The sequence below is a fragment of the Engystomops pustulosus genome, chromosome 4 (assembly GCF_040894005.1).
Source record: "Engystomops pustulosus chromosome 4, aEngPut4.maternal, whole genome shotgun sequence".
Classification (NCBI taxonomy): Eukaryota; Metazoa; Chordata; class Amphibia; order Anura; family Leptodactylidae; genus Engystomops; species Engystomops pustulosus.
Window position 1 is genome coordinate 205,053,982 of NC_092414.1, and position 27,193 is coordinate 205,081,174.

General features: G+C 42.6%; 2 protein-coding genes across 5 annotated transcripts in view; one reads left to right on the top strand and one right to left on the bottom strand.

The window, feature by feature from the left end:
* Positions 1 to 1,464: 1,464 nt before the first annotated feature.
* On the top strand, positions 1,465 to 19,482 carry LOC140125765 (tetraspanin-1-like). Its single transcript, XM_072144636.1, has 8 exons — positions 1,465 to 1,627; positions 5,676 to 5,740; positions 8,096 to 8,302; positions 13,311 to 13,385; positions 13,635 to 13,742; positions 15,383 to 15,517; positions 18,704 to 18,787; positions 19,042 to 19,482. The coding sequence occupies exons 2-8, from the start codon at positions 5,684 to 5,686 to the stop codon at positions 19,093 to 19,095; spliced, it is 720 nt and encodes a 239-aa protein (XP_072000737.1). The 5' UTR covers positions 1,465 to 1,627; positions 5,676 to 5,683; the 3' UTR covers positions 19,096 to 19,482.
* A 1,871-nt stretch (positions 19,483 to 21,353) lies between these two features.
* Positions 21,354 to 27,193, bottom strand: part of KLF1 (KLF transcription factor 1) — a 33,142-nt gene continuing 27,302 nt past the window's right edge. For all 4 annotated transcript variants that reach the window (XM_072149575.1, XM_072149571.1, XM_072149574.1 and 1 more), the window contains one exon: positions 21,354 to 21,816. In XM_072149575.1, the coding sequence (XP_072005676.1) occupies positions 21,626 to 21,816 (191 nt within the window). In that variant the 3' untranslated portion in view covers positions 21,354 to 21,625. The remainder of the gene's footprint in view (positions 21,817 to 27,193) is intronic.

A 27,193-nucleotide genomic window follows, 5' to 3' on the forward strand; every position in this document is an offset into this window, starting at 1 on the left:
CCCAGTTGTTATATGATGTACTACACCCAGGGAGACACCTAGTGGTTATATGATGTACTACACCCAGGGAGACACCTAGTGGTTATATGATGTACTACACCCAGGGAGACACCTAGTGGTTATATGATGTACTGCACCCAGGGAGACACCTAGTGGTTATATGATGTACTACACCCAGGGAGACACCTAGTGGTTATATGATGTACTGCACCCAGGGAGACACCTAGTGGTTATATGATGTACTACACCCAGGTAGACACCTAGTGGTTATATGATGTACTATACCCAGGGAGACACCTAGTGGTTATATGATGTACTACACCCAGGAAGACACCTAGTGTTTATATGATGTACTGCATCCAGGGAGACACATAGTGGTTATATGATGTACTGCACCCAGGGAGACACCCAGTGGTTATAAGATGTACTGCACCCAGGGAGACACCCAGTGGTTATATGATGTACTACACCCAGGGAGACACCTAGTGGTTATATCATGTACTACACCCAGTGAGACACCTAGTGGTAATATGATGCACTGCATCTTGGGAGGCACCTAGTGGTTATATCATGTACTACACCCAGGAAGACATCTAGTGGTTATATCATGTACTGCACCCAGGGAGACACCTAGTGGTTATATCATGTACTACACCCAGTGAGACACCTAGTGGTTATATGATGTACTGCACCCAGGAAGACACCTAGTGGTTATATCATGTACTACACCCAGGAAGACATCTAGTGGTTATATGATGCACTGCACCCAGGGAGACACCTAGTGGTTATATGATGTACTACACCCAGGGAGACACCTAGTGGTTATATCATGTACTACACCCAGGGAGACAACTAGTGGTTATATGATGTACTGCACCCAGGGACACACCTAGTGGTTATATCATGTACTACACCCAGGGAGACAACTAGTGGTTATATGATGTACTGCACCCAGAAAGACACCTATTGGTTCTATGATGTACTACACCAAGGAAGACATCTAGTGGTTATATCATGTACTGCACCCAGGGAGACACTTATTGGTTATATCATTTATATCATGTACTACACCCAGATAGACACCTAGTGGTTATATGATGTACTACATCCAGGGAGACACCTAGTGGTTATATCATGTACTGCACCCATGGAGACACCTAGTGGTTATATCATTTATATCATGTACTACACCCAGATAGACACCTAGTGGTTATATGATGTTTTCCCCCTAAAATACAGTGGCCTTGCAGCATATAAAATAAATGCTTATATAATGGATCATGAAAGGTACTTATGGGTATAAGAAAAAGTTCCACTGAGGCCTCACAAACTTTACACAGATTTAATATGTCTGACTCTGACCTTAGGTTATTACTTGTATTATCTCTGTACCGGGTTTCAGACTATAACAGAGTAGATGGACCGCGCTCGTAGTTGCCATGTCGCCCTTGTCTGCAGCTTTCGTGTATGCAGGGATTGCCAGGAATACAATGTCCCTCCCAGCAGGCAGCTCCCAGGTGAGCAGCTCAGGTGTTCAGCCAGCGGCAGTCTCCGAGAGGAATCAGAGCAAGTCACAGTCACCTGAGAGGCGCCAGCAACAAACAGGACTCCAGGAACATCACCCCAGGTAAGGACCACTCCTCACCTCTCACCCCACATCATGGGGACCCTCTTGTCACTGCTTTTGCTCTGATCCACAATGTTTTGCCCCTTGTTTGTAGCCTATATAGATCTGACAATAGTAATAATAATAATAAAAAAGGTTTATTTATAGAGCATTATCATATTCTGCAGCGCTGTACGGATCATGGGGTGTCTATACTAACAAAACATTACAGAGCAATAACACAATCTGATCAAACAATAGGAGTTAGGGCCCTGGTCACAAGAGCTTACAATCTATGATTTGATCATGTATATCTTCTTGTGGGCCCCTACATAGGACATTACCCTTTCTCTTATATATAGCAGCTGTGATCCAGTACAATGGCTTCAGAGAGGTCATTTTTATACAAATTGTTTAGAGATTGAACAACACTCAATAATATGCAGGGTTCCCCTATGTATATAGTATAAGTGAAGTGATAAGAGAAGGGCTGGTTAGGATATAGGTGCAATAAAATGCTCTTTGATGGGGAAAAATGGGGGCGTATTGTATATATGGGTAGAACTGTGTGGGATTGGAGAAAGGGGCTGCAGTGTATAAATGGTAAAATTGGGGATGGATGGGAGGGTGTATAGTATAAGTGGAGAGAAATGCTGGGTAAATTGGAGGTTGGTAATATTATGGGTGCAAATGGGATTAAAGGCCTGGGATCGGACAGGAGTGTAATGGGTGGGGGATTGTGAGAATGGGTGCAATGTGTGGATATGGGTGGTGATGTTTAGCATAAATGTAGTGAAATGTGTATGGATATGAATTTTTTCTGTTTGTTTTTACTGCAAAATTTGAGGTTCGTGGAAATCTCAATGCATTGCATTATCTGTCTGGTTCATATGAAAGCTCCTGCGCTCAAACTACTAGGGGATGATAAGAGTTGTAGTTCTATATCTAAGATATATAACAGTAGAGAGATTTGAGTGAAACGTGTCGGATGTATCAGCATAAGACACAGGAACAAGATTAAACCTTCTTAAAACAGAAACCAGTAACGGAGATAGAAATAATCCTGGAATATTCCAAGTATTTACACAAAAACTGGAAGATCAAGAAACACGTCACGTTATTAGACATCTGCTTAGTGTATAAATATTAGGCGCTCTCCTCAGCCAAGATCCAAGGCAGAACACAGCGGCCTCTGTGACGTCTCGGAGAGTCACTTTTTAGGTGCGGTCCCTTATACTGCCTCCATTTTGCATATTTATGGGGTAATTTGCCTTTTCGAAAAGTTTCAGTAACCTAAAATTTTCATATTCTTTATCCTTCACACAAAGTGGAAATATTTCCATGATGCCCTTCTGGACCCCGGGTAATATTACACCCTGCTGCAGGTGGCATCCAGTGGTCACATATTTACCAGGGTCCTCCATGGGTTACATATTCTGTGTTTGGGCCGTCAATGATTCAGAGGGGTCCGTTAATCATAAACTGTGTGGTCCAGTATTCAGATGACGGTGGGTGGGTTTAAATTCAAGGTGGTGCCCCATAAATTCAGAAAATTCAGCCATGGTACCCCAAATAAAGGGGTATTATTTGGCTCTAGTCACAATGACTGGACCCACCGATGACCACGGAAATGGAAATACACTGTAGTGTATGTGCAACCACTTTACACAGTGCTAGTCATAGTTCCACAAGACACATAGGGGGTCATTTACTAAGGGCCCGATTCGGGTTTTCCCGACGTGTTACCCGAATATTTCCGATTTGCTCTGATTTTACCTGTATTGCCCCTATATTGGATTGTGGCGCATCGGCGCTGGCATGCACGCGATGGAAATCGGGGGGCATGGCCGAACGCAAACCTGACGGATTTGGAAAAACCGCCGCATTTTTTAAAAAAAACTGTTGCGGGACTCGCGCTTACCTTCACCAGGAATAGGCCGATGAACTTCAGTGCATTCCGGCGGGCCTCGGGGGAACTTTAGCGCAGCAGCGCCACCTGGTGGACGTCGGAGGAACTACCTTAGTGAATCCCGGCTGGACCCGAATCCACCGCAGAGAATGCGCCGCTGGATCGCGAATGGACTGGGTAAGTAAATCTGCCCCACACTTCCTTGTACCAACCAATCTGAAAGGTGGTGGAGGTCAGGGTTCCCCATCATCAAATATTTGTAGTTTCACTTTTTTCACAAAAGTGCTTGATAGTTACAATCTCATACACAAGACACAGCCACTTAGTGGTTGCAGTTCAATCGTTTTACAGAAAATACTGTGTTTTCATTTGACTCTAGGTGGCGCTAATACTCACTTTATACACACCTTAGCTGCTGGAGAACCTCATAATACATACCTCAGCCGCTGCAGAACCTCATAATAAATACCTCAGCTGCTGCAGAGCCTCATAATACACACCTCATCTGCTGTAGAACCTCATCATACAAACCTCAGATGCTGGAGAACCTCATAATACATACCTCAGCTGCTGCAGAGCCTCATAATACACACCTCAGCTGCTGGAGAACCTCATCATACAAACCTCAGCTGCTGCAGAACCCCATAATAAATACCTCAGCTGCTGCAGAGCCTCATCATACAAACCTCAGCTGCTGTAGAACCTCATCATACAAACCTCAGCTGCTGTAGAACCTCATAATACACACCTCAGCTGCTGGGGAACCTCATAATACACACCTCAGCTGCTGGAGAACCTCATCATACACACCTCAGCTGCAGTAGAACCTCATCATACACACCTCAGCTGCTGGAGAACCTCATCATACAAACCTCAGCTGCAGTAGAACCTCATCATACACACCTCAGCTGCTGGAGAACCTCATCATACAAACCTCAGCTGCAGTAGAACCTCATCATACACACCTCAGCTGCTGGAGAACCTCATCATACACACCTCAGCTGCTGGAGAACCTCATCATACACACCTCAGCTGCTGGAGAACCTCATCATACAAACCATACAAATGGCTTCCGTTACTCTGACGACTTTGACGTAATGGACACAGTAATATTATAGTTTCAGTCGTTATGACCGAGATGGAAATAACACAAACTTTTCCATGTGATAGAATATCCAAAAAGTCGGCACCACGCACAGAGGTGTAATATTAATTAATCTTTCTATCTCCTCCAGCAATAAAAAGGCTCATAAAGCTTAAACATGGTTGTGTTGCTGAAGCTAATAAAAGGATGAATAACACATGTAGCGTATTATAAGCAGATTTGCTGTACGGAGAAGTCTCTTTCACACTGTTGCAGTCAGTCCATGAATCACAGACTGTGGCACGTACAGGGGTAGCAGCCATAACATTTGCTATGGGGCCCGCAGTGTCAGGGGGCTCTGGCATTTGACCTGCCACACTAAAGAATGGAGCATGTGTGCCATTATATACATATTATCCTGCATACTGTACACCATAAGGGTATTTGACTCAGCTATGGGGCAAAGATGGGAACAAGTTAGTCTCCGCCCACTTCTCTGCTATTGAGAAAGATTTCTGACAAGTAGCTTCAGAACAGAAAAATGTTATAACTCTGGAAAAAGAAAAAGTTGAGCAGCACAATATGGGCAGTACAGTGGCGTTACTACAGTGGTAGCAGCCATAGCAGCTGCTATGGGGCCGGCAGTGTTAGGGGGTCCTGTCATCCGACCTGACACACTAAAGAGTGCAGGATGTGCATAATATGTATATAACAGTGTATAAATATATGTATAAATGTGTGAACATATAAATATGCATATTTTTTGAGGGGATGGGGGGGGGGGCATTTACAAGTCTGCTATGGGCCCTGCCTTTCTTAGTTACGCCCCTGAGGCAGCATTCTGTTATGGAAGGGTGAATCACAATTTGGTAAAACTCATTATGAAATCAGAGTTAAAGGACCAGCGATGTAATAACATGCACAACCATGAATAAGAGTGGCGCTATTACTGCATAAGCAGAAACTAAAAAATTCACGATCCTTCAATGTCGCTGGAATCCTTGAAATGTGAGATGTTTGATTTCTCATCATAAGACTTAATATTCAGCTGAAATCAATTTATTTTTTACTTCTAGTTCTCAAAATGAGCTGCTTTTCGTTCCTAAAAACTATGATGTTCATATTCAACGGGATTATCTTTGTAAGTATCTTATAACTGAATAAAAAGATGAAAAATACATTGTGGAAACCATCAACAAGCAGGCTGACTGCTCATGATAGAGCAAATTATGGTTTATTATATGAGATATACAGAAGATATAGGTGAGGCTACCTGTTCTATCCCACTTTCTATGAGCCACTATAGTCCACCTGTTACAAATTTCCCAGGGCAGCCATTAGGGGGGGGCGGGGTTATTGTGACCGTTTTCAGGGGGCCCCAAGAAGGAGAAGGGGCCCTAAGTCACAGAAAACCCTCCCCCCTTTCCAGATGCAGGGAACTCACAGTGTACACAGTGGTAAATGATCAATCTGTGGGGGGCCCACAAAATTTGCCAGTCAGGGGCCCCAAACTTCCTAGTGGTGCCTGAGAGCATTCAAGTTACTTATAGTGGAATTATAATATCATCATATTCCATAATCTAAGCATCCAGGCTAAAGATAACCATTCACATGTTAACATATAAGGAATTTCTTAAAACTATTTGTGGAGCTAAGTTGTTAGATGGTATTGGAGGTGTCCTAGAATGTCTATTCTTAGATAAGGTCATAGGCCAAAGTTACTGACACAGGTCAATACTTGTGTTCATATCCATTTATTACATTTAGTCTGTGTCTGCAGTTGTAGACTCTTCTGGCTGTGCTGCCCGTCATCCCATTGACGCCTGACCTAATGGCTTGGGGGTAGCTGGATTCCTCTGGTACCTGAGTGGCTGGCTTTAGTGCGGCCTAGCTCTAGACTAGTCACAGTCACTTGGTCCAGGTGGAACAGGCCTCATCCACGCCGCGCGGGTCCAGTGAGGTGATTACAAGAAGAGGCCATAGTAGTGAGATGGAGGTTTCACCTCGGGTCACTCCCGGTGTATGCGTGTGTTAGGGATCCCCAGTTAGAGGGGAGACCCATGATGTTAGTGGCTGCCAGGGGTCACACATGAAGACAAGATGTAGAACATCAACTTGCAGTTTCTTTATTCCAGAACTTCAATGCAACAACAATAACAGACTGAGGTAGTATTCTATCTGCCAATGTCCAAGGTAGCTGGTTGGATGTAGTCTGGAATAGAAGTTCACAGCCCAGATTCAGGAACTTGGGGCTGGAGAAGGTAGAAGCAGCTTTGGCAGCAATCTTAGACAGGCTATGTATAGGTGCTGGGCTGCAGCAAGCCTGATGGAGGGCGATTACCTTCAGGCGAGACAGCAGCAGCAGTAGTGGCAAATATACAAGGGACTTAGTCCGGAAACACCTAGATCTGTACAATGGAATTGGCCAGATCGCATAAAATTTTCAGGGACCAAACAAGTTAAACTGTGTAATGACTGCATTGGCAGGGCCATTACACTTATATCTATGAAACCATAGCTTGTTTACTGATAAAATTCTACAGATTCTACAAATTCTACTCCTGGAGGGGCTCAAATCGGACAAAAGTGTAGGGTCATGTGATGCTGTGTGTAGATAGCAGGAGAACCTTGTGTCTGCAGCTTTGTGGATACTGAAGCCTCCTGCAAAGAATAGTGAGGTAGAAGGACTCCCTTCTTTCCTATCAGTCCCTTCACAGAACCTTCTCTGTCTTTCTCTGGACCTCGAAGTTCTGTCATAGACTCCACTGCCACCTCCACTCCCACCCTCAGCTCTCTGGACACTATCTACACAGCAGGGAGCCCTTAGTGCTCACACAACACAGACTATACAGCTGTTTCACTTCTGGTTTCTACTACTTATTGCATACTAAAAATGTGCACCAAAAGACGTTGTGTTAGTGCTCAGTCGGAGTTATTAGTAATGTGCACAATAATTCTGCCGGTGACAATTCTGCAGCATGAACAAAGTGCACCAAAAAATGGCGCATTCTGCACACTACACAGAACAAACTGCACATGGTACGGACTGCACTAGTTGTGATAAATGTGGCCCTATGCTTAGAACAGAAAAAATGTCCTAACCATGAAAAGAAAAATGAAAGGGGGAATCACATATTAACAAATTGGTAAATATCATTATGAAATTGGATTTATATTTAAGACTATATTGGAGGTAAAAGTATCTCTCTTTTTTCTAGAACAGAATATAAAAACAATATTATTTGTATATATTGTTATATATTAAAAAAAATAATATACCGTATACATATATATATACAGAGAGACACATTTATTTTCATTTTATTATGTTCACTGTATTGGGTCATTAAAGACATGGAAATGTTTCTTGTTTTTTTGTGGAGGGTATGTTTGTTTTTTTTATTTTAAGTTTTTTAAATAAAAAGTTTATTGTTTTTAAAAAATATTATAGTTTTGTAAATTTAATGTGTTAATTGACTCCATCCTCTCCCTGCAGCTCGGGGGCATTGCTGTCCTAGGTATTGGGGTCTGGGTAAAGGTGGATGGAGGGTCTTTCCTGAAGATCCTTGGCTCAGCCGCACCACAGCTCATGCAAGTCGTGAATGTAGGTTACCTGTGCATGGCTGTGGGGGGATTCCTAATATTAATGGGGTTCCTTGGCTGCTGTGGAGCTGTGAAAGAAAGCAGATGCCTACTAATGCTGGTAAGTACAAGGTTATCTCCATATATCCTCCCTATATCTCCTCCTATTACTCCATATATCCTCCCTATATCTCCTCCTATTACTCCATATATCCTCCCTATATCTCCTCCTATTACTCCATATATCCTCCCTATATCTCCTCCTATTACTCCATATATCCTCCCCTATATCTCCTCCTATTACTCCATATATCCTCCCTATATCTCCTCCTATCACTCCATATATCCTCTCCTATATCTCCTCCTATTACTCCATATATCCTCCCTATATCTCCTCCTATTACTCCATATATCCTCCCTATATCTCCTCCTATTACTCCATATATCCTCCCTATATCTCCTCCTATTACTCCATATATCCTCCCTATATCTCCTCCTATTACTCCATGTATCCTCATATATCTCCTCCTATTACTCCATATATCCTCCCCTATATCTCCTCCTATTACTCCATATATCCTCCTATATCTCCTCCTATTACTCCATATATCCTTCATATATCTCCTCCTATTACTCCATATATCCTCCCTATATCTCCTCCTATTACTCCATATATCCTCCCTATATCTCCTCCTATTACTCCATATATCCTCCCCTATATCTCCTCCTATTACTCCATATGTCCTCCCTATATCTCCCCCTATTACTCCATATATCCTCCTATATCTCCTCCTATTACTCCATATATCCTCCCTATATCTCCTCCTATTACCCCATATATCCTCCTTATTTCTCCTCCTATTACTCCATATATCCTCCCTATATCTCCTCCTATTACTCCATATATCCTCCCTATATCCCCTCCTATTACTCCATATATCCTCCTATATCTCCTCCTATTACTCCATATATCCTCCCTATATCTCCTCCTATTACTCCATATATCCTCCCTATATCTCCTCCTATTACTCCATATATCCTCCCTATATCTCCTCCTATTACTCCATATATCCTCTCCTATATCTCCTCCTATTACTCCATATATCCTCTCCTATATCTCCTCCTATTACTACATATATCCTCCCTATATCTCCTCCTATTACTCCATATATCCTCCCTATATCTCCTCCTATTACTCCATATATCCTCCCCTATATCTCCTCCTATTACTCCATATATCCTCCCTATATCTCCTCCTATTACTCCATATATCCTCCTATATCTCCTCCTATTACTCCATATATCCTCCCTATATCTCCTCCTATTACTTCATATATCCTCCCTATATCTCCTCCTATTACTCCATATATCCTCCTTATATATGCTCCTATTACTCCATATATCCTCCTATATCTCCTCCTATTACTCCATATATCCTCCTTATATATGCTCCTATTACTCCATATATCCTTCTATATCTCCTCCTATTACTCCATATATCCTCCTTATATATGCTCCTATTACTCCATATATCCTCCCTATATCTCCTCCTATTACTCCATATATCCTCCCTATATCTCCTCCTATTACTCCATGTATCCTCCCTATATCTCCTCCTATTACTCCATATATCCTCCTTATATATGCTCCTATTACTCCATATATCCTCCTATATCTCCTCCTATTACTCCATATATCCTCCCTATATCTCCTCCTATTACTCCATATATCCTCCCTATATCCCCTCCTATTTCTCCATATATCCTCCTATATCTCCTCCTATTACTCCATATATCCTCCCTATATCTCCTCCTATTACTCCATATATCCTCTCTATATCTCCTCCTATTACTCCATATATCATCCCTATATCTCCTCCTATTACTCCATATATCCTCCCTATATCTCCTCCTATTACTCCATATATCCTCCATATATCTCCTCCTATTACTTCATATATCCTCCCTATATCTCCTCCTATTACTACATATATCCTCCCTATATCTCCTCCTATTACTCCATATATCCTCCCTATATCTCCTCCTATTACTCCATATATCCTCCCTATATCTCCTCCTATTACTCCATATATCCTCCCTATATCTCCTCCTATTACTCCATATATCCTCCCCTATATCTCCTCCTATTACTCCATATATCCTCCTATATCTCCTCCTATTACTCCATATATCCTTCATATATCTCCTCCTATTACTCCATATATCCTTCTATATCTCCTCCTATTACTCCATATATCCTCCCCTATATCTGCTCCTATTACTCCATATATCCTCCCCTATATCTCGTCCTATTACTCCATATATCCTCAATATATCTCCTCCTATTACTCCATATATCCTCCCTATATCTCATCCTATTACTCCATGTATCCTCCTATATCTCCTCCTATTACTCCATATATCCTACCTATATCTCCTCCTATTACTCCATATATCCTCCCTATATCTCCTCCTATTACTCCATATATCCTCCCTATATCTCCTCCTATTACTCCATATATCCTCCCTATATCTCCTCCTATTACTCCATATATCCTCCCTATATCTCCTCCTATTACTCCATATATCCTCCCTATATCTCCTCCTATTACTCCATATATCATCCCTATATCTCCTTCTAATACACCATATATCCTCCCCTATATCTCCTCCTATTACTCCATATATCCTCCTATATCTCCTCCTATTACTCCATATATCCTCCCTATATCTCCTCCTACTACTCCATATATCCTCCCTATATCTCCTCCTATTACTCCATATATCCTCCCTATATCTCCGCCTATTACTCCATATATCCTCCCTATATCTCCTCCTATTACTCCATATATCCTCCCCTATATCTCCTCCTATTACTCCATATATCCTCCCTATATCTCCTCCCATTACTCCATATATCCTCCCTATATCCCCTCCTATTACTCCATATATTCTCCCTATATCTCCTCCTATTACTCCATATATCCTCCCTATATCTCCTCCTACTACTCCATACATCCTCCTATATCTCCTCCTGTTACTCCATATATACTCCTATATCTCATCCTATTACTCCATATATCCTCCCTATATCTCCTCCTATTACTCCATATATCCTCTCCTATATCTCCTCCTATTACTCCATATATCCTCCCTATATCTCCTCCTATTACTCCATATATCCTCCCCTATATCTCCTCCTATTACTCCATATATCCTCCCTATATCTCCTCCCATTACTCCATATATCCTCCCTATATCCCCTCCTATTACTCCATATATTCTCCCTATATCTCCTCCTATTACTCCATATATCCTCCCTATATCTGCTCCTACTACTCCATACATCCTCCTATATCTCCTCCTATTACTCCATATATACTCCTATATCTCATCCTATTACTCCATATATCCTCCCTATATCTCCTCCTATTACTCCATATATCCTCTCCTATATCTCCTCCTATTACTCCATATATCCTCCCTATATCTCCTCCTATTACTCCATATATACTCCTATATCTCATCCTATTACTCCATATATCCTCCCTATATCTCCTCCTATTACTCTATATATCCTCCCTATATCTCCTACTACTACTCCATATATCCTCCCTATATCTCCTCCTATTACTCCATATATCCTCCTATTACTCTATATATCCTCCCTATATCTCCTCCTATTACTCCATATATCCCCCCTATATCTCCTCCTATTACTCCATATATCCTCCCTATATCCCCTCCTATTACTCCATATATCCTCCCTATATCTCCTCCTATTACTCCACATATCCTCCCTATATCTCCTCCTATTACTCCATATATCCTCCCTATATCTCCTCCTATTACTCCATATATCCTCCTATTACTCCATATATCCTCTATATATCTCCTCATATTACTCCATATATCCTCCTATATCTCCTCCTATTACTCCATATATCCTCCCTATATCTCCTCCTATTACTCCATATATCCTCCCTATATCTCCTCCTATTACTCCATATATCCTCCCTATATCTCCTCCTATTACTCCATATATCCTCCTATATCTCCTCCTATTACTCCATATATCCTCTCTATATCTCCTCCTATTACTCCATATATCCTCCCTATATCTCCTCCTATTACTCCATATATCCCCCCTATATCTCATCCTATTACTCCATATATCCTCCCATATCTCCTCCTATTACTCCATATATCCTCCCTATATCTCCTCCTATTACTCCATATATCCTCCCTATATCTCCTCCTATTACTTCATATATCCTCCCTATATCTCCTCCTATTACTTCATATATCCTCTCTATATCTCCTCCTATTACTCCATATATCCTCCCTATATCTCCTCCTATTACTCCATATATCCTCCCTATATCTCCTCCTATTACTCCATATATCCTCCCTATATCTCCTCCTATTACTCCATATATCCTCCCTATATCTCCTCCTATTACTCCATATATCCTCCCTATATCTCCTCCTATTACTTCATATATCCTCCCTATATCTCCTCCTATTACTTCATATATCCTCTCTATATCTCCTCCTATTACTCCATATATCCTCCCTATATCTCCTCCTATTACTCCATATATCCTCCCTATATCTCCTCCTATTACTCCATATATCCTCCCTATATCTCCTCCTATTACTACATATATCCTCCCCTATATCTCTGCCTATTACTCCATATATCCTCCTATATCGCCTCCTATTACTCCATATATCCTCCCTATATCTCCTCCTATTACTCCATATATCCTCCTATATCTCCTCCTATTACTCCATATATCCTCCCTATATCTCCTCCTATTACTCCATATATCCTCCCTATATCTCCTCCTATTACTCCATATATCCTCCCCTATATCTCTGCCTATTACTCCATATATCCTCCTATATCGCCTCCTATTACTCCATATATCCTCCCTATATCTCCTCCTATTACTCCATATATCCTCCCTATATCGCCTCCTATTACTCCATATATCCTCCCTATATCTCCTCCTATTACTCCATATATCCTCCCTATATCTCCTCCTATTACTCCATATATCCTCTCCTAGATCTTTCATTATTACTCTGATTAAAAGTAATATTGTTTCTTGTCTTTTGTTTTAGTTTTTCATCATCATCCTAATAATTTTCATAGCAGAAATTGCAGGAGCTGTAGTAGTTCTGGCCTTCTCTTCTTTGGTAAGAGTCTAGTTTATTATGTGCTAGCCATGATTTGTAAAGCGATGCGTAATATGATGGAGCTTTATAAATAAAGATTGTTATAATATATTGATACTATTATTATGTGTGCACAGTGATAGTATATGAACCAGGTAGTCAATTCCAATTCTAGGAGGAAACCCCCTTTAAGGGGTGATCATGGGTCACAGTTTAATATGATTGTTGAAGACATTGACATTATAAGTCCTGTGCCTTTTTCTCTTTCAGTCTAAAATCTTCATCGAGTACCTCGGTAATGTGGCGGTGAAATATCTGCGGGAAGATTATGGCAATAGCAATGAGCTGACAACAGTATGGAACACAACCATGAAGGAGGTAAGAGGGGGAAGACCCCACTGTAGCCATTGTCTGATGCAACTGATATGGCCAGCTTAAAGGATGTTAAGGATGTAAACTGATAATAGATGTGCTTTAAAGGGCTTGTCCACTTTCAGAAAATAATTGATATAATTTGTGTATTGAAAAATGTAACAAATTTACAATATACTTAGTATATATAGTATCAATTCCTTGCGAATTACTAGATCTCCGATTGTTGTCCTTCAACAGGAAGCTTCTTTGTTCACTTCCTGTGGATAGAAAACGATCCATGGTCATGTGATGTCACACAGGTGCACGGCTCTTTATATCCCTGGTCATGTGACGTCACACAGGTGCTCGCCTCGTTATATTCCTTGTCACGTCATGTCACATAGGTACCCAGTACCTTAGTATCACAGAGAGTCATCAAAGCTGTATATAACGAGTCTGCACCTGCGTGGCATCACATGACCAAATTTATAACGAACTGGGCACTGTGTGGCATATTATGACCAGGAATATAACAAGCCATGCACCTGTGTGACATAACATGACCAGGAATATAATTGCAACATCCCCCACCGGGGCCTAGCCTTTCTTCGGTGGGCCCAGAATACAAGAGTGGCTGGCTTATGCGGCCTTGGGTACGATATAGTCACAGTGCTTGGTTATGGGACCGGAGGACGAGCCTACAACTCATGGTTCTTTATTTTAGCTGGAACAGCAGGCAATGGCCTAACATCAGCAGGCTGGAAAGCTGGTAGGAGATAGTTGGTCCACAGGGAGGGTTTCTCACAGCCTGATAATAGTTTCAGGCTGGGCTGGTAGATGGAGCCGAGTCCGGACAGTGGACCTCTGCTCTGGGGCTTAGTCTCCTGACTTGCCCAAGGTGTCAGGTAGTCGACCCGAGACACCTCTGCATCCTGGTAATGTGTCTGGATGGCAGCTCTGCAGGAGCTGCACACTGGACTTGTTTCTGTTTGTGCAGGACTGACTGAGTCTGGCGATGTGCTACCGCCCACCAGGGGTTTTTATACTCCCCTGGTAAGGTGGCAGCACTGTCCAATCGGCTTCCATCTTACTTTACAGTTGTACAAAGGATATCATTGGTTAATAATATTTCACATGTTAATTCTTGCCTTACCAGGCAGTGGCTACAGATGCAATTAAAAAGTTTAGGAGGGCAGTAGCCTCTGAATGAGTTGTACAGGCTCACCAGACAGCTCCTGACAAGGAGAGGGCACTATTTGCAACAGCCACCTAGCCTATGCATTGGCAGGGGTGTTGCATAATGATCTATGCACCTTTGTGACATCACATGACCAGGGATATAACAAGTCATGCACCTGTGTGACATGACAACAAACTGTAGTTTATCTACTGTAGGTAAACAATAAAGCTTCCTTCAGAATGACAACAAGCAGAGATCTAGAGAACCATGAGGAATTGATACAGAAAGCATATTGGAGAATTGTAATCATTTTCATTACAAAAACAATATGAATTATTTGCTGGAAGTGGACAACCCCTTTAAGGGCCTGCATTCTAGATTAGAGTATGGCACAGTGTACATTCTCTAGTACAAGTAAATGTCAGCTGATTTATGACTGGTTCCTTGCTTGTCACCATATAACATGTCTGTCTCACCTTCTTAGCTGAAATGCTGCGGGTTTCACGGTTATGAAGATTTCAACAACTCCACCTACTACCGAAATCACCAGCAATACCCCTCAGTGTGCTGCGCCAATGTCAGCCCCTGCCAGCAGTACAATGTCAGCTCTGAGGTCAAGGTATGAGGGTCCAACAAATCCTGAGGGGGTCAAAAACGTCTAGACGTCTATTGCCTGGGGGGTAAAAATGGCAATCCTGTGGGGTAATATCTATACCTGGCGATCCTGTGGTGTAATATCTATACCTGGCGATCCTGTGGTGTCATATCTACACCTGGTGATACTGTGGTGTCATATCTACACCTGGCGATCCTGTGGGGTAATATCTATACCTGGCGATCCTGTGGTGTCATATCTATACCTGGCGATCCTGTGGTGTCATATCTATACCTGGCGATCCTGTGGTGTAATATCTATACCTGGCGATCCTGTGGGGTAATATCTATACCTGGCGATCCTGTGGTGTCATATCTATACCTGGCGATCCTGTGGTGTCATATCTATACCTGATGATCCTGTGGTGTCATATCTATACCTGGCGATCCTGTGGTGTCATATCTATACCTGGCGATCCTGTGGTGTCATATCTATACCTGGCGATCCTGTGGTGTCATATCTATACCTGGCGATCCTGTGGTGTCATATCTATACCTGGCGATCCTGTGGGGTAATATCTATACCTGGCGATCCTGTGGTGTCATATCTACACCTGGCGATCCTGTGGTGTCATATCTATACCTGGCGATCCTGTGGTGTCATATCTATACCTGGCGATCCTGTGGTGTCATATCTATACCTGGCGATCCTGTGGTGTCATATCTACACCTGGCGATCCTGTGGGGTAATATCTACACCTGGCGATCCTGCGGTGTCATATCTATACCTGGCGATCCTGCGGTGTCATATCTATACCTGGCGATCCTGTGGTGTAATATCTATACCTGGCGATCCTGTGGTGTCATATCTATACCTGGTGATACTGTGGTGTCATATCTACACCTGGCGATCCTGTGGTGTCATATCTATACCTGGCGATCCTGTGGTGTCATATCTACACCTGGCGATCCTGTGGTGTCATATCTATACCTGGCGATCCTGTGGTGTCATATCTATACCTGGCGATCCTGTGGTGTCATATCTATACCTGGCGATCCTGTGGTGTCATATCTATACCTGGCGATCCTGTGGTGTCATATCTATACCTGGCGACCCTGTGGTGTCATATCTACACCTGGCGATCCTGTGGTGTCATATCTATACCTGGCGATCCTGTGGTGTCATATCTATACCTGGCGATCCTGTGGTGTCATATCTATACCTGGCGATCCTGTGGTGTCATATCTATACCTGGCGATCCTGTGGTGTCATATCTATACCTGGCGACCCTGTGGTGTCATATCTATACCTGGTGATACTGTGGTGTCATATCTATACCTGGCGATCCTGTGGGGTCATATCTATACCTGGCGATCCTGTGGTGTCATATCTATACCTGGCGATCCTGTGGTGTCATATCTACACCTGGCGATCCTGTGGTGTCATATCTATACCTGGCGATCCTGTGGTGTCATATCTATACCTGGCTATCCTGTGGTGTCATATCTACACCTGGCGATCCTGTGGTGTCATATCTACACCTGGCGATCCTGTGGTGTCATATCTACACCTGGCGATCCTGTGGTGTCATATCTACACCTGGCGATCCTGTGGTGTCATATCTACACCTGGCGATCCTGTGGTGTCATATCTACACCTGGCGATCCTGTGGTGTCATATCTACACCTGGCGATCCTGTGGTGTCATATCTACACCTGGCGATCCTGTGGTGTCATATCTACACCTGGCGATCCTGTGGTGTCATATCTACACCTGGCGATCCTGTGGTGTCATATCTACACCTGGCGATCCTGTGGTGTCATATCTACACCTGGCGATCCTGTGGTGTCATATCTACACCTGGCGATCATGTGGTGTCATATCTACACCTGGCGATCCTGTGGTGTCATATCTATACCTGGCGATCCTGTGGTGTCATATCTATACCTGGCGATCCTGTGGTGTCATATCTATACCTGGCGATCCTGTGGTGTCATATCTATACCTGGCGATCCTGTGGTGTCATATCTATACCTGGCGATCCTGTGGTGTCATATCTATACCTGGCGATCCTGTGGTGTCATATCTATACCTGGCGATCCTGTGGTGTCATATCTACACCTGGCGATCCTGTGGTGTCATATCTATATCTGGCGATCCTGTGGTGTCATATCTATACCTGGCGATCCTGTGGTGTCATATCTACACCTGGCGATCCTGTGGTGTCATATCTATACCTGGCGATCCTGTGGTGTCATATCTACACCTGGCGATCATGTGGTGTCATATCTACACCTGGCGATCCTGTGGTGTCATATCTACACCTGGCGATCCTGTGGTGTCATATCTACACCTGGCGATCCTGTGGTGTCATATCTACACCTGGCGATCCTGTGGTGTCATATCTACACCTGGCGATCCTGTGGTGTCATATCTACACCTGGCGATCCTGTGGTGTCATATCTACACCTGGCGATCCTGTGGTGTCATATCTACACCTGGCGATCATGTGGTGTCATATCTACACCTGGCGATCCTGTGGTGTCATATCTATACCTGGCGATCCTGTGGTGTCATATCTATACCTGGCGATCCTGTGGTGTCATATCTATACCTGGCGATCCTGTGGTGTCATATCTATACCTGGCGATCCTGTGGTGTCATATCTATACCTGGCGATCCTGTGGTGTCATATCTATACCTGGCGATCCTGTGGTGTCATATCTATACCTGGCGATCCTGTGGTGTCATATCTACACCTGGCGATCCTGTGGTGTCATATCTATATCTGGCGATCCTGTGGTGTCATATCTATACCTGGCGATCCTGTGGTGTCATATCTACACCTGGCGATCCTGTGGTGTCATATCTGATGCTGTGGTTAAACAGCTACACTAATAATAGTATTACATAGTTTAAATTCTATACTTTGTGAACCACTAATTGTTTTAGTAGCTGCTACTAAGAATTCTAATTTATACTAGTAGTTTAGTATCTATATCTGATGATTTGGTGGGTTACTAACTATAATTGGTGATTTAGTGGATCAGACGTTTGTAGTTGCGCAGCTATTCTTGGGAAGTCATCTGTCTACTAACTATACTCTCTAATGAGTATTATTATCTGTTAGGTTGGAATTATCCTTAAGGCAAGAATATATTTTAAGACCTACAAATCAATTATTTTTTTTGCTTTTACTTCCATTTTTAGGGCTGCTTTAAAGCCTTTGAACATTTTCTGTCTCAAAATGGAAAGATTGTGGGCGGTGTAGCTCTGGGAATCTGTGGCCTAGAGGTAAGTTACTGACCTGCATCCTATACCTCCATTCAACACATTGGTCATATGCTGTCCTCTACCATCTACTGCTTTAGACTGCAGAATCAGACTACACAAGGTGTTTTTGTAGTCTGTAACTATGGAGACACATGGATCTGCATATGAGGTGTATACATAAAACGGTGTTGCTGTGAAATGTTGCTACATTTTTTTTATGCACTTGGAAATATTATATAATACGTCCCCCATCAACTTCTGTCTCCTCTTTCCAGCTTGCGGCCATGATCGTCTCCCTCGTGCTATTTTGCCAGATTGGTGACAAATAGCCTCATCCAACGCTTCAGGATTTCATGGCTGTGATAGAATGACTTACATGGGTGCAGACCTAAACGACCTACTACACCTGCAATCCTACTGTCACTACTTTCCCATCATCTTCCTGTGGACTTGGCATAAACGGAACGTACCACGACCCAGCAGTTTCGCCCCGGCGTTCGCTGTCCTGGTTCGGTAGAGATGAAGTTTATCTAGAATATACATAAAATCTATTTTCTTACTGCCATGAGGGGTAGCACATCCCCCATCATCCTCCTCATGATCCCCATCAGTGCTACACCCTGCTTCTCGTAGTAGTATGTATAAATATTGTACATAGAGGACATGATTATTATAATGTGTAAATTCTGGATAATAAAATTGGTTTAAATTCTTTACATCGAGTCAATTTATTATAAGAGGGGTCAGATAAATCTTTAGTTTGACCATATCACTATGATATGATACTCAAGACTAGTAAAGACTGTAGACTAGTGATGATATTATCCCCTAGACCACCAGGGACAATATTGTGAACCAGGATCATCATATAAAGCGATATATAAATAATATATATATATCTCCCAATAAACAATCAAATACATATCTTACTATTATCTCACTGGACTATTGGGATGTTATACATGAAGCCACTGGACCACCAGGGATATAAGCTGTTAGTCCAATTGTAAAATGAATTGAATACCTAAAGAAGTGATACATTTCTATGTCTGGTCATGTGTGTTACCATTCTTGTGATGGGTGAAGATCCAACCACTCGGCACCCAATCTTATCTCATACAACCACTTTACCACCAGGTCACAGGAAGTCATAGAGATGAGGTCAGGACTATTTTCTCATTAGCCCGGAGGGGAATATGGCCTTGGATACAGTACAATACAGTCAGGGCGAGGAGTTGAGGGTTGGTCCCCGAGGACATTGCTCCTCCATGACGCAGGCTGTACACATGGCTCCGTACATCGTGGCCGCGCTGCTGATTGACAGCTCATTGGCCGTTATATCCCAGAAGACTTACAATGTAATTGCCAAGAAGTGTTTATAAGACGGGTGACTCTCCAGAAAGGGGAAATATCCATGTTATGATATGTTATACACCAACATATCTACAAACAGAGCATGGCAACCATGTCAGGAGCATCACAGGTCAAATACCTGCATCACAACTTACTAAGACATAAAAGGGAACCTGTCAAACCATTTTGCACAGATACAGCTAGTGACGGGTTCCCTAAATATCACCTTTTTTTTTAACTAAATCTTGTGTACCTCACATCCCCATAAAATCAACTTTGTTATCTTACCTGGTATCGACACCGAGTCAGAGTGTCCAGTAACTCCTCCTTATGCTTCCTTGTAAACATTTAGCACTTCATGTCATGTGATCAAGGTGATGTCATCTGAGTATGTTTCCATGGACTCTCACTCCTTCCCTTGCCTCCATTACAGCATGCTGTGATTTCATGAGATCAGATACATACATGGAGTAGATTTTGCAAATTTTAGCTAAGGATTTTAGGTGACATGACCACATGAGAAGCAACTGGACTCAATGGAGTGGGACCCACCATCCCTCTGCCAATTTTTATATAAAAGAAGGGCGCCGTTTAGTTAATAGGGTTCTATGGGAACATGGCTGCATTTGTGAAAAATTTGGTGACAAGTTCTCTTTAAAGTGAGTCTAACATCTCCACTGAGCATACTGATCTGTTGGCAGCATGTTGTACTGAAATTGATTTCCAACATACCTTTATTACTCCAAAATATTCCCACTTTATTCTGTATGCTAATGAGGTAGTTAGTGCACTTGGGCATGTCTTCGACACCTGGAGCATTGTTATTCCTGCCTGGACCACTACCTTCTCCATCCGGTTAGCAGGAGACTTGAGGCTCATGGAACAACACTGTGCCTCAGAGTTCATGGTGCTGAGGACACCAACTGGGTGCCCCAACTGCCTCATTAGCATACGGATTTAAATAGCAATATTTCGGGAATGTGCAAAATGAATACAAATAATAAAAGTATCATGGAAATCACAATATATATATATATATATATATATATATATATATATATATATATATATATATCCCTTCAACATGCTATCAGTCTATTATATCCCTTGTTGGAGGTGGTAGACTCCCTTTACGGCCTATCCCCCTCCATCTAGTGGTTGACCACCAATATATTCTCTTAATTTGGAGGGAAATCGAAGTTGGGACAATGTGTAGATGTACATTAATCAAGAAAACAGAACAATATAAAGGTTTTATTATTTCAGAAAAAAAAACCCACAAAAACACAACTACACAGAATATAAAGTGTAAAACAAATGCTGTTTCCCTTAATGGCGAGTCTGGACTTTTACTCAATAGTAATAATAATTACAAAATAGATGAGAGTATAATTTTTTTATATTCCCCTGGACAGATTAAATATACACATCGGAATGTTACAGAAAGTGCTGTAATAACTTAAGACCTGGAAATTTAAAAAAATGTTTTTTCTCTTCTGGAGCTCTTTATAATGTCCCCTTATTTATGTGTCTTTTCATATGGAGAGCAAGATGGTCAGAGCGGGCAAAAGTTCTGTCACACATGAAACACTGGAAAGGGCGGACACCGGTATGCTTCCGAATATGACGGGTGAGTTCATCAGAGCGAGCAAACTTCCAGCCACAGCCCTCCCACTCACATACATAAGGCTTCTCTCCTGCAAAGATGTATAAAAAAAATTAGTCTTTCATATAAAAACTTCTCTATTACTTTTATAAAATCCTAAAACGTAGCAGCATTAGGAGCCGGGTAACTGTAATAAGATGTTACAGGGGTAATAAGAGGATCAGGAGCCGGGTTACTGTAATAAGATGTTACAGGGGTAATAGGAGGATCAGGAGCCGGGTTACTGTAATAAGATGTTACAGGGGTAATAAGAGGATCAGGAGCCGGGTTACTGTAATAAGATGTTACAGGGGTAATAAGAGGATCAGGAGCCGGGTTACTGTAATAAGATGTTACAGGGGTAATAAGAGGATCAGGAGCCGGGTTACTGTAATAAGATGTTACAGGGGTAATAAGAGGATCAGGAGCAGGTTACTGTAATAAGAGGTTACAGGGGTAATAAGAGGATCAGGAGCCGGGTTACTGTAATAAGATGTTACAGGGGTAATAAGAGGATCAGGAGCAGGTTACTGTAATAAGAGGTTACAGGGGTAATAAGAGGATCAGAAGCCGGGTTACTGTAATAAGATGTTACAGGGGTAATAAGGGGATCAGGAGCCGGGTTACTGTAATAAGAGGTTACAGGGGTAATAAGGGGATCAGGAGCCGGGTTACTGTAATAAGATGTTACAGGGGTAATAAGAGGATCAGGAGCCGGGTTACTGTAATAAGATGTTACAGGGGTAATAAGAGGATCAGGAGCCGGGTTACTGTAATAATATGTTACAGGGGTAATAGGAGGATCAGGAGCCGGGTTACTGTAATAAGATGTTACAGGGGTAATAAGAGGATCAGGAGCCGGGTTACTGTAATAAGATGTTACAGGGGTAATAAGGGGATCAGGAGCCGGGTTACTGTAATAAGATGTTACAGGGGTAATAAGAGGATGAGGAGCCGGGTGACTGTAATAAGATGTTACAGGGGTAATAAGAGGATGAGGAGCCGGGTGACTGTAATAAGATGTTACAGGGGTAATAAGGGGATCACGAGCTGGGTTACTGTAATAAGAGGTTACAGGAGTAATAAGAGGATCAGGAGCCGGGTTACTGTAATAAGAGGTTACAGGGGAAATAAGAGGATCAGGAGCCGGGTTACTGTAATAAGATGTTACAGGGGTAATAAGAGGATCAGGAGCCGGGTTACTGTAATAAGATGTTAGAGGGGTAATAAGAGGATGAGGAGCCGGGTTACTGTAATAAGATGTTACAGGGTTAATAAGAGGATCAGGAGCCGGGTTACTGTAATAAGATGTTACCGGGGTAATAGGAGGATCAGGAGCCGGGTTACTGTAATAAGATGTTACAGGGGTAATAAGGGGATCAGGAGCCGGGTTACTGTAATAAGATGTTACAGGGGTAATAAGGGGATCAGGAGCCGGGTTACTGTAATAAGAGGTTACAGGGGTAATAAGAGGATCAGGAGCCGGGTGACTGTAATAAGATGTTACAGGGGTAATAAGAGGATCAGGAGCCGGGTTACTGTAATAAGATGTTACAGGGGTAATAAGAGGATCAGGAGCCGGGTTACTGTAATAAGATGTTACAGGGGTAATAAGAGGATCAGGAGCAGGTTACTGTAATAAGAGGTTACAGGGGTAATAAGAGGATCAGAAGCCGGGTTACTGTAATAAGATGTTACAGGGGTAATAAGGGGATCAGGAGCCGGGTTACTGTAATAAGAGGTTACAGGGGTAATAAGGGGATCAGGAGCCGGGTTACTGTAATAAGATGTTACAGGGGTAATAAGAGGATCAGGAGCCGGGTTACTGTAATAAGATGTTACAGGGGTAATAAGAGGATCAGGAGCCGGGTTACTGTAATAAGATGTTACAGGGGTAATAAGAGGATCAGGAGCCGGGTTACTGTAATAATATGTTACAGGGGTAATAGGAGGATCAGGAGCCGGGTTACTGTAATAAGATGTTACAGGGGTAATAAGAGGATCAGGAGCCGGGTTACTGTAATAAGAGGTTACAGGGGAAATAAGAGGATCAGGAGCCGGGTTACTGTAATAAGATGTTACAGGGGTAATAAGAGGATCAGGAGCCGGGTTACTGTAATAAGATGTTAGAGGGGTAATAAGAGGATGAGGAGCCGGGTTACTGTAATAAGATGTTACAGGGTTAATAAGAGGATCAGGAGCCGGGTTACAGTAATAAGATGTTACCGGGGTAATAGGAGGATCAGGAGCCGGGTTACTGTAATAAGATGTTACAGGGGTAATAAGGGGATCAGGAGCCGGGTTACTGTAATAAGATGTTACAGGGGTAATAAGGGGATCAGGAGCCGGGTTACTGTAATAAGAGGTTACAGGGGTAATAAGAGGATCAGGAGCCGGGTGACTGTAATAAGATGTTACAGGGGTAATAAGAGGATCAGGAGCCGGGTGACTGTAATAAGATGTTACAGGGGTAATAAGAGGATCAGGAGCCGGGTTACTGTAATAAGATGTTACAGGGTAATAAGAGGATCAGGAGCCGGGTTACTGTAATAAGATGTTACAGAGGTAATAAGAGGATCAGGAGCCGGGTTACTGTAATAAGATGTTACAGAGGTAATAAGAGGATCGGGAGCCGGGTTACTGTAATAAGATGTTACAGGGGTAATAAGAGGATCAGGAGCCGGGTGTAATAAGAGGATCAGGAGCAGGTTACTGTAATAAGATGTTACAGGGGTAATAAGAGGATCAGAAGCCGGGTTACTGTAATAAGATGTTACAGGGGTAATAAGGGGATCAGGAGCCGGGTTACTGTAATAAGAGGTTACAGGGGTAATAAGGGGATCAGGAGCCGGGTTACTATAATAAGAGGTTACAGGGGTAATAAGAGGATCAGGAGCCGGGTTACTGTAATAAGATGTTACAGGGGTAATAAGAGGATCAGGAGCCGGGTTACTGTAATAAGATGTTACAGGGGTAATAAGAGGATCAGGAGCCGGGTTACTGTAATAATATGTTACAGGGGTAATAAGAGGACCAGGAGCCGGGTTACTGTAATAAGATGTTACAGGGGTAATAAGAGGATCAGGAGCCGGGTTACTGTAATAAGATGTTACAGGGGTAATAAGGGGATCAGGAGCCGGGTTACTGTAATAAGATGTTACAGGAGTAATAAGAGGATCAGGAGCCGGGTTACTGTAATAAGATGTTACAGGGTAATAAGGGGATCAGGAGCCGGGTTACTGTAATAAGATGTTACAGGGGTAATAAGGGGATCAGGAGCCGGGTTACTGTAATAAGAGGTTACAGGGGTAATAAGAGGATCAGGAGCCGGGTGACTGTAATAAGATGTTACAGGGGTAATAAGAGGATCAGGAGCCGGGTGACTGTAATAAGATGTTACAGGGGTAATAGGAGGATCAGGAGCCGGGTTACTGTAATAAGATGTTACAGGGGTAATAAGGGGATCAGGAGCCGGGTTACTGTAATAAGATGTTACAGGGGTAATAAGGGGATCAGGAGCCGGGTTACTGTAATAAGAGGTTACAGGGGTAATAAGATGATCAGGAGCCCGGTGACTGTAATAAGATGTTACAGGGGTAATAAGAGGATGAGGAGCCGGGTGACTGTAATAAGATGTTACAGGGGTAATAAGGGGATCAGGAGCCGGGTTACTGTAATAAGATGTTACAGGAGTAATAAGAGGATCAGGAGCAGGGTTACTGTAATAAGAGGTTACAGGGGTAATAAGAGGATCAGGAGCCGGGTTACTGTAATAAGATGTTACAGGGGTAATAAGAGGATCAGGAGCCGGGTTACTGTAATAAGATATTACAGGGGTAATAGGAGGATCAGGAGCCGGGTTACTGTAATAAGATGTTACAGAATAACAAGAGCATCAGGAGCCGGGTTACTGTAATAAGATGTTACAGGGGTAATAAGAGGATCAGGAGCCGGGTTACTGTAATAAGATGTTACAGGGTAATAAAGGGATCAGGAGCCGGGTTACTGTAATAAGATGTTACAGGGGTAATAAGGGGATCAGGAGCCGGGTTACTGTAATAAGATGTTACCGGGGTAATAAGAGGATCAGGAGCCGGGTTACTGTAATAAGATGTTACAGGGGTAATAAGAGGATCAGGAGCCGGGTTACTGTAATAATATATTACAGGGGGTAATAAGAGGATGAGGAGCCGGGTTACTGTAATGAGATGTTACAGGGGTAATAAGGGGATCAGGAGCCGGGTTACTGTAATAAGATGTTACAGGGGTAATAAGATGATCAGGAGCCGGGTTACTGTAATACGATATTACAGGGGGTAATAAGAGGATGAGGAGCCGGGTTACTGTAATAAGATGTTACAGGGGGTAAAAAGAGGATCAGGAGCCGGGTTACTGTAATAAGATGTTACAGGGGGTAATAAGAGGATGAGGAGCCGGGTTACTTTAAAAAGATGTTACAGGGTAATAAGAGGATCAGGAGCCGGGTTACTGTAATAAGATGTTACAGGGGTAGTAAGAGGATCAGGAGCCGGGTTACTGTAATAAGATGTTACAGGGGTAATAAGAGGATCAGGAGCCGGGTTACTGTAATAACATGTTACAGGGGTAATAAGACAATCAGGAGCCGGGTTACTGTAATAAGATGTTACAGGGGTAATAAGAGGATCAGGAGCTGGGTTACTGTAAAAAGATGTTACAGGGGTAATTAGGGGATCAGGAACCGGGTTACTGTAATAAGATGCTACAAAGGCAATAAGGGATCAGGAGCCGGGTTACTGTAATAAGATGTTACAGGGGTAATAAGGGGATCAGGAGCCGGTTACTGTAATAAGATGTTACAGGGGTAATAAGAGGATCAGGAGCCGGGTTACTGTAATAAGATGTTACAGGGGTAATAAGAGGATCTGGAGCCGGGTTACTGTAATAAGATGTTACAGGGGTAATAAGAGGATCAGGAGCCGGGTTACTTTAAAAAGATGTTACAGGGTAATAAGAGGATCAGGAGCCGGGTTACTGTAATAAGATATTACAGGGGGTAATAAGAGGATGAGGAGCCGGGTTACTGTAATAAGATGTTACAGGGGTAATAAGGGGATCAGGAGCCGGGTTACTGTAATAAGATGTTACCGGGGTAATAAGAGGATCAGGAGCCGGGTTACTGTAATAAGATGTTACAGGGGTAATAAGAGGATCAGGAGCCGGGTTACTGTAATAAGAGGTTACAGGGGGTAATAAGAGGATGAGGAGCCGGGTTACTGTAATGAGATGTTACAGGGGTAATAAGAGGATCAGGAGCCGGGTTACTGTAATAAGATGTTACAGGGGTAATAAGATGATTAGGAGCCGGGTTACTGTAATACGATATTACAGGGGTAATAAGAGGATGAGGAGCCGGGTTACTGTAATAAGATGTTACAGGGTAATAAGAG

Bases quoted from the DNA above. Each gene is read 5' to 3' on its own strand.
- LOC140125765 (XM_072144636.1), top strand. From the start codon at position 5,684: ATGAGCTGCTTTTCGTTCCTAAAAACTATGATGTTCATATTCAACGGG. The intron at 8,303-13,310 runs GTAAGTACAAGG...CTTTTGTTTTAG, and splicing joins GCAGATGCCTACTAATGCTG to TTTTTCATCATCATCCTAAT. The intron at 13,743-15,382 runs GTAAGAGGGGGA...TCACCTTCTTAG, and splicing joins GGAACACAACCATGAAGGAG to CTGAAATGCTGCGGGTTTCA.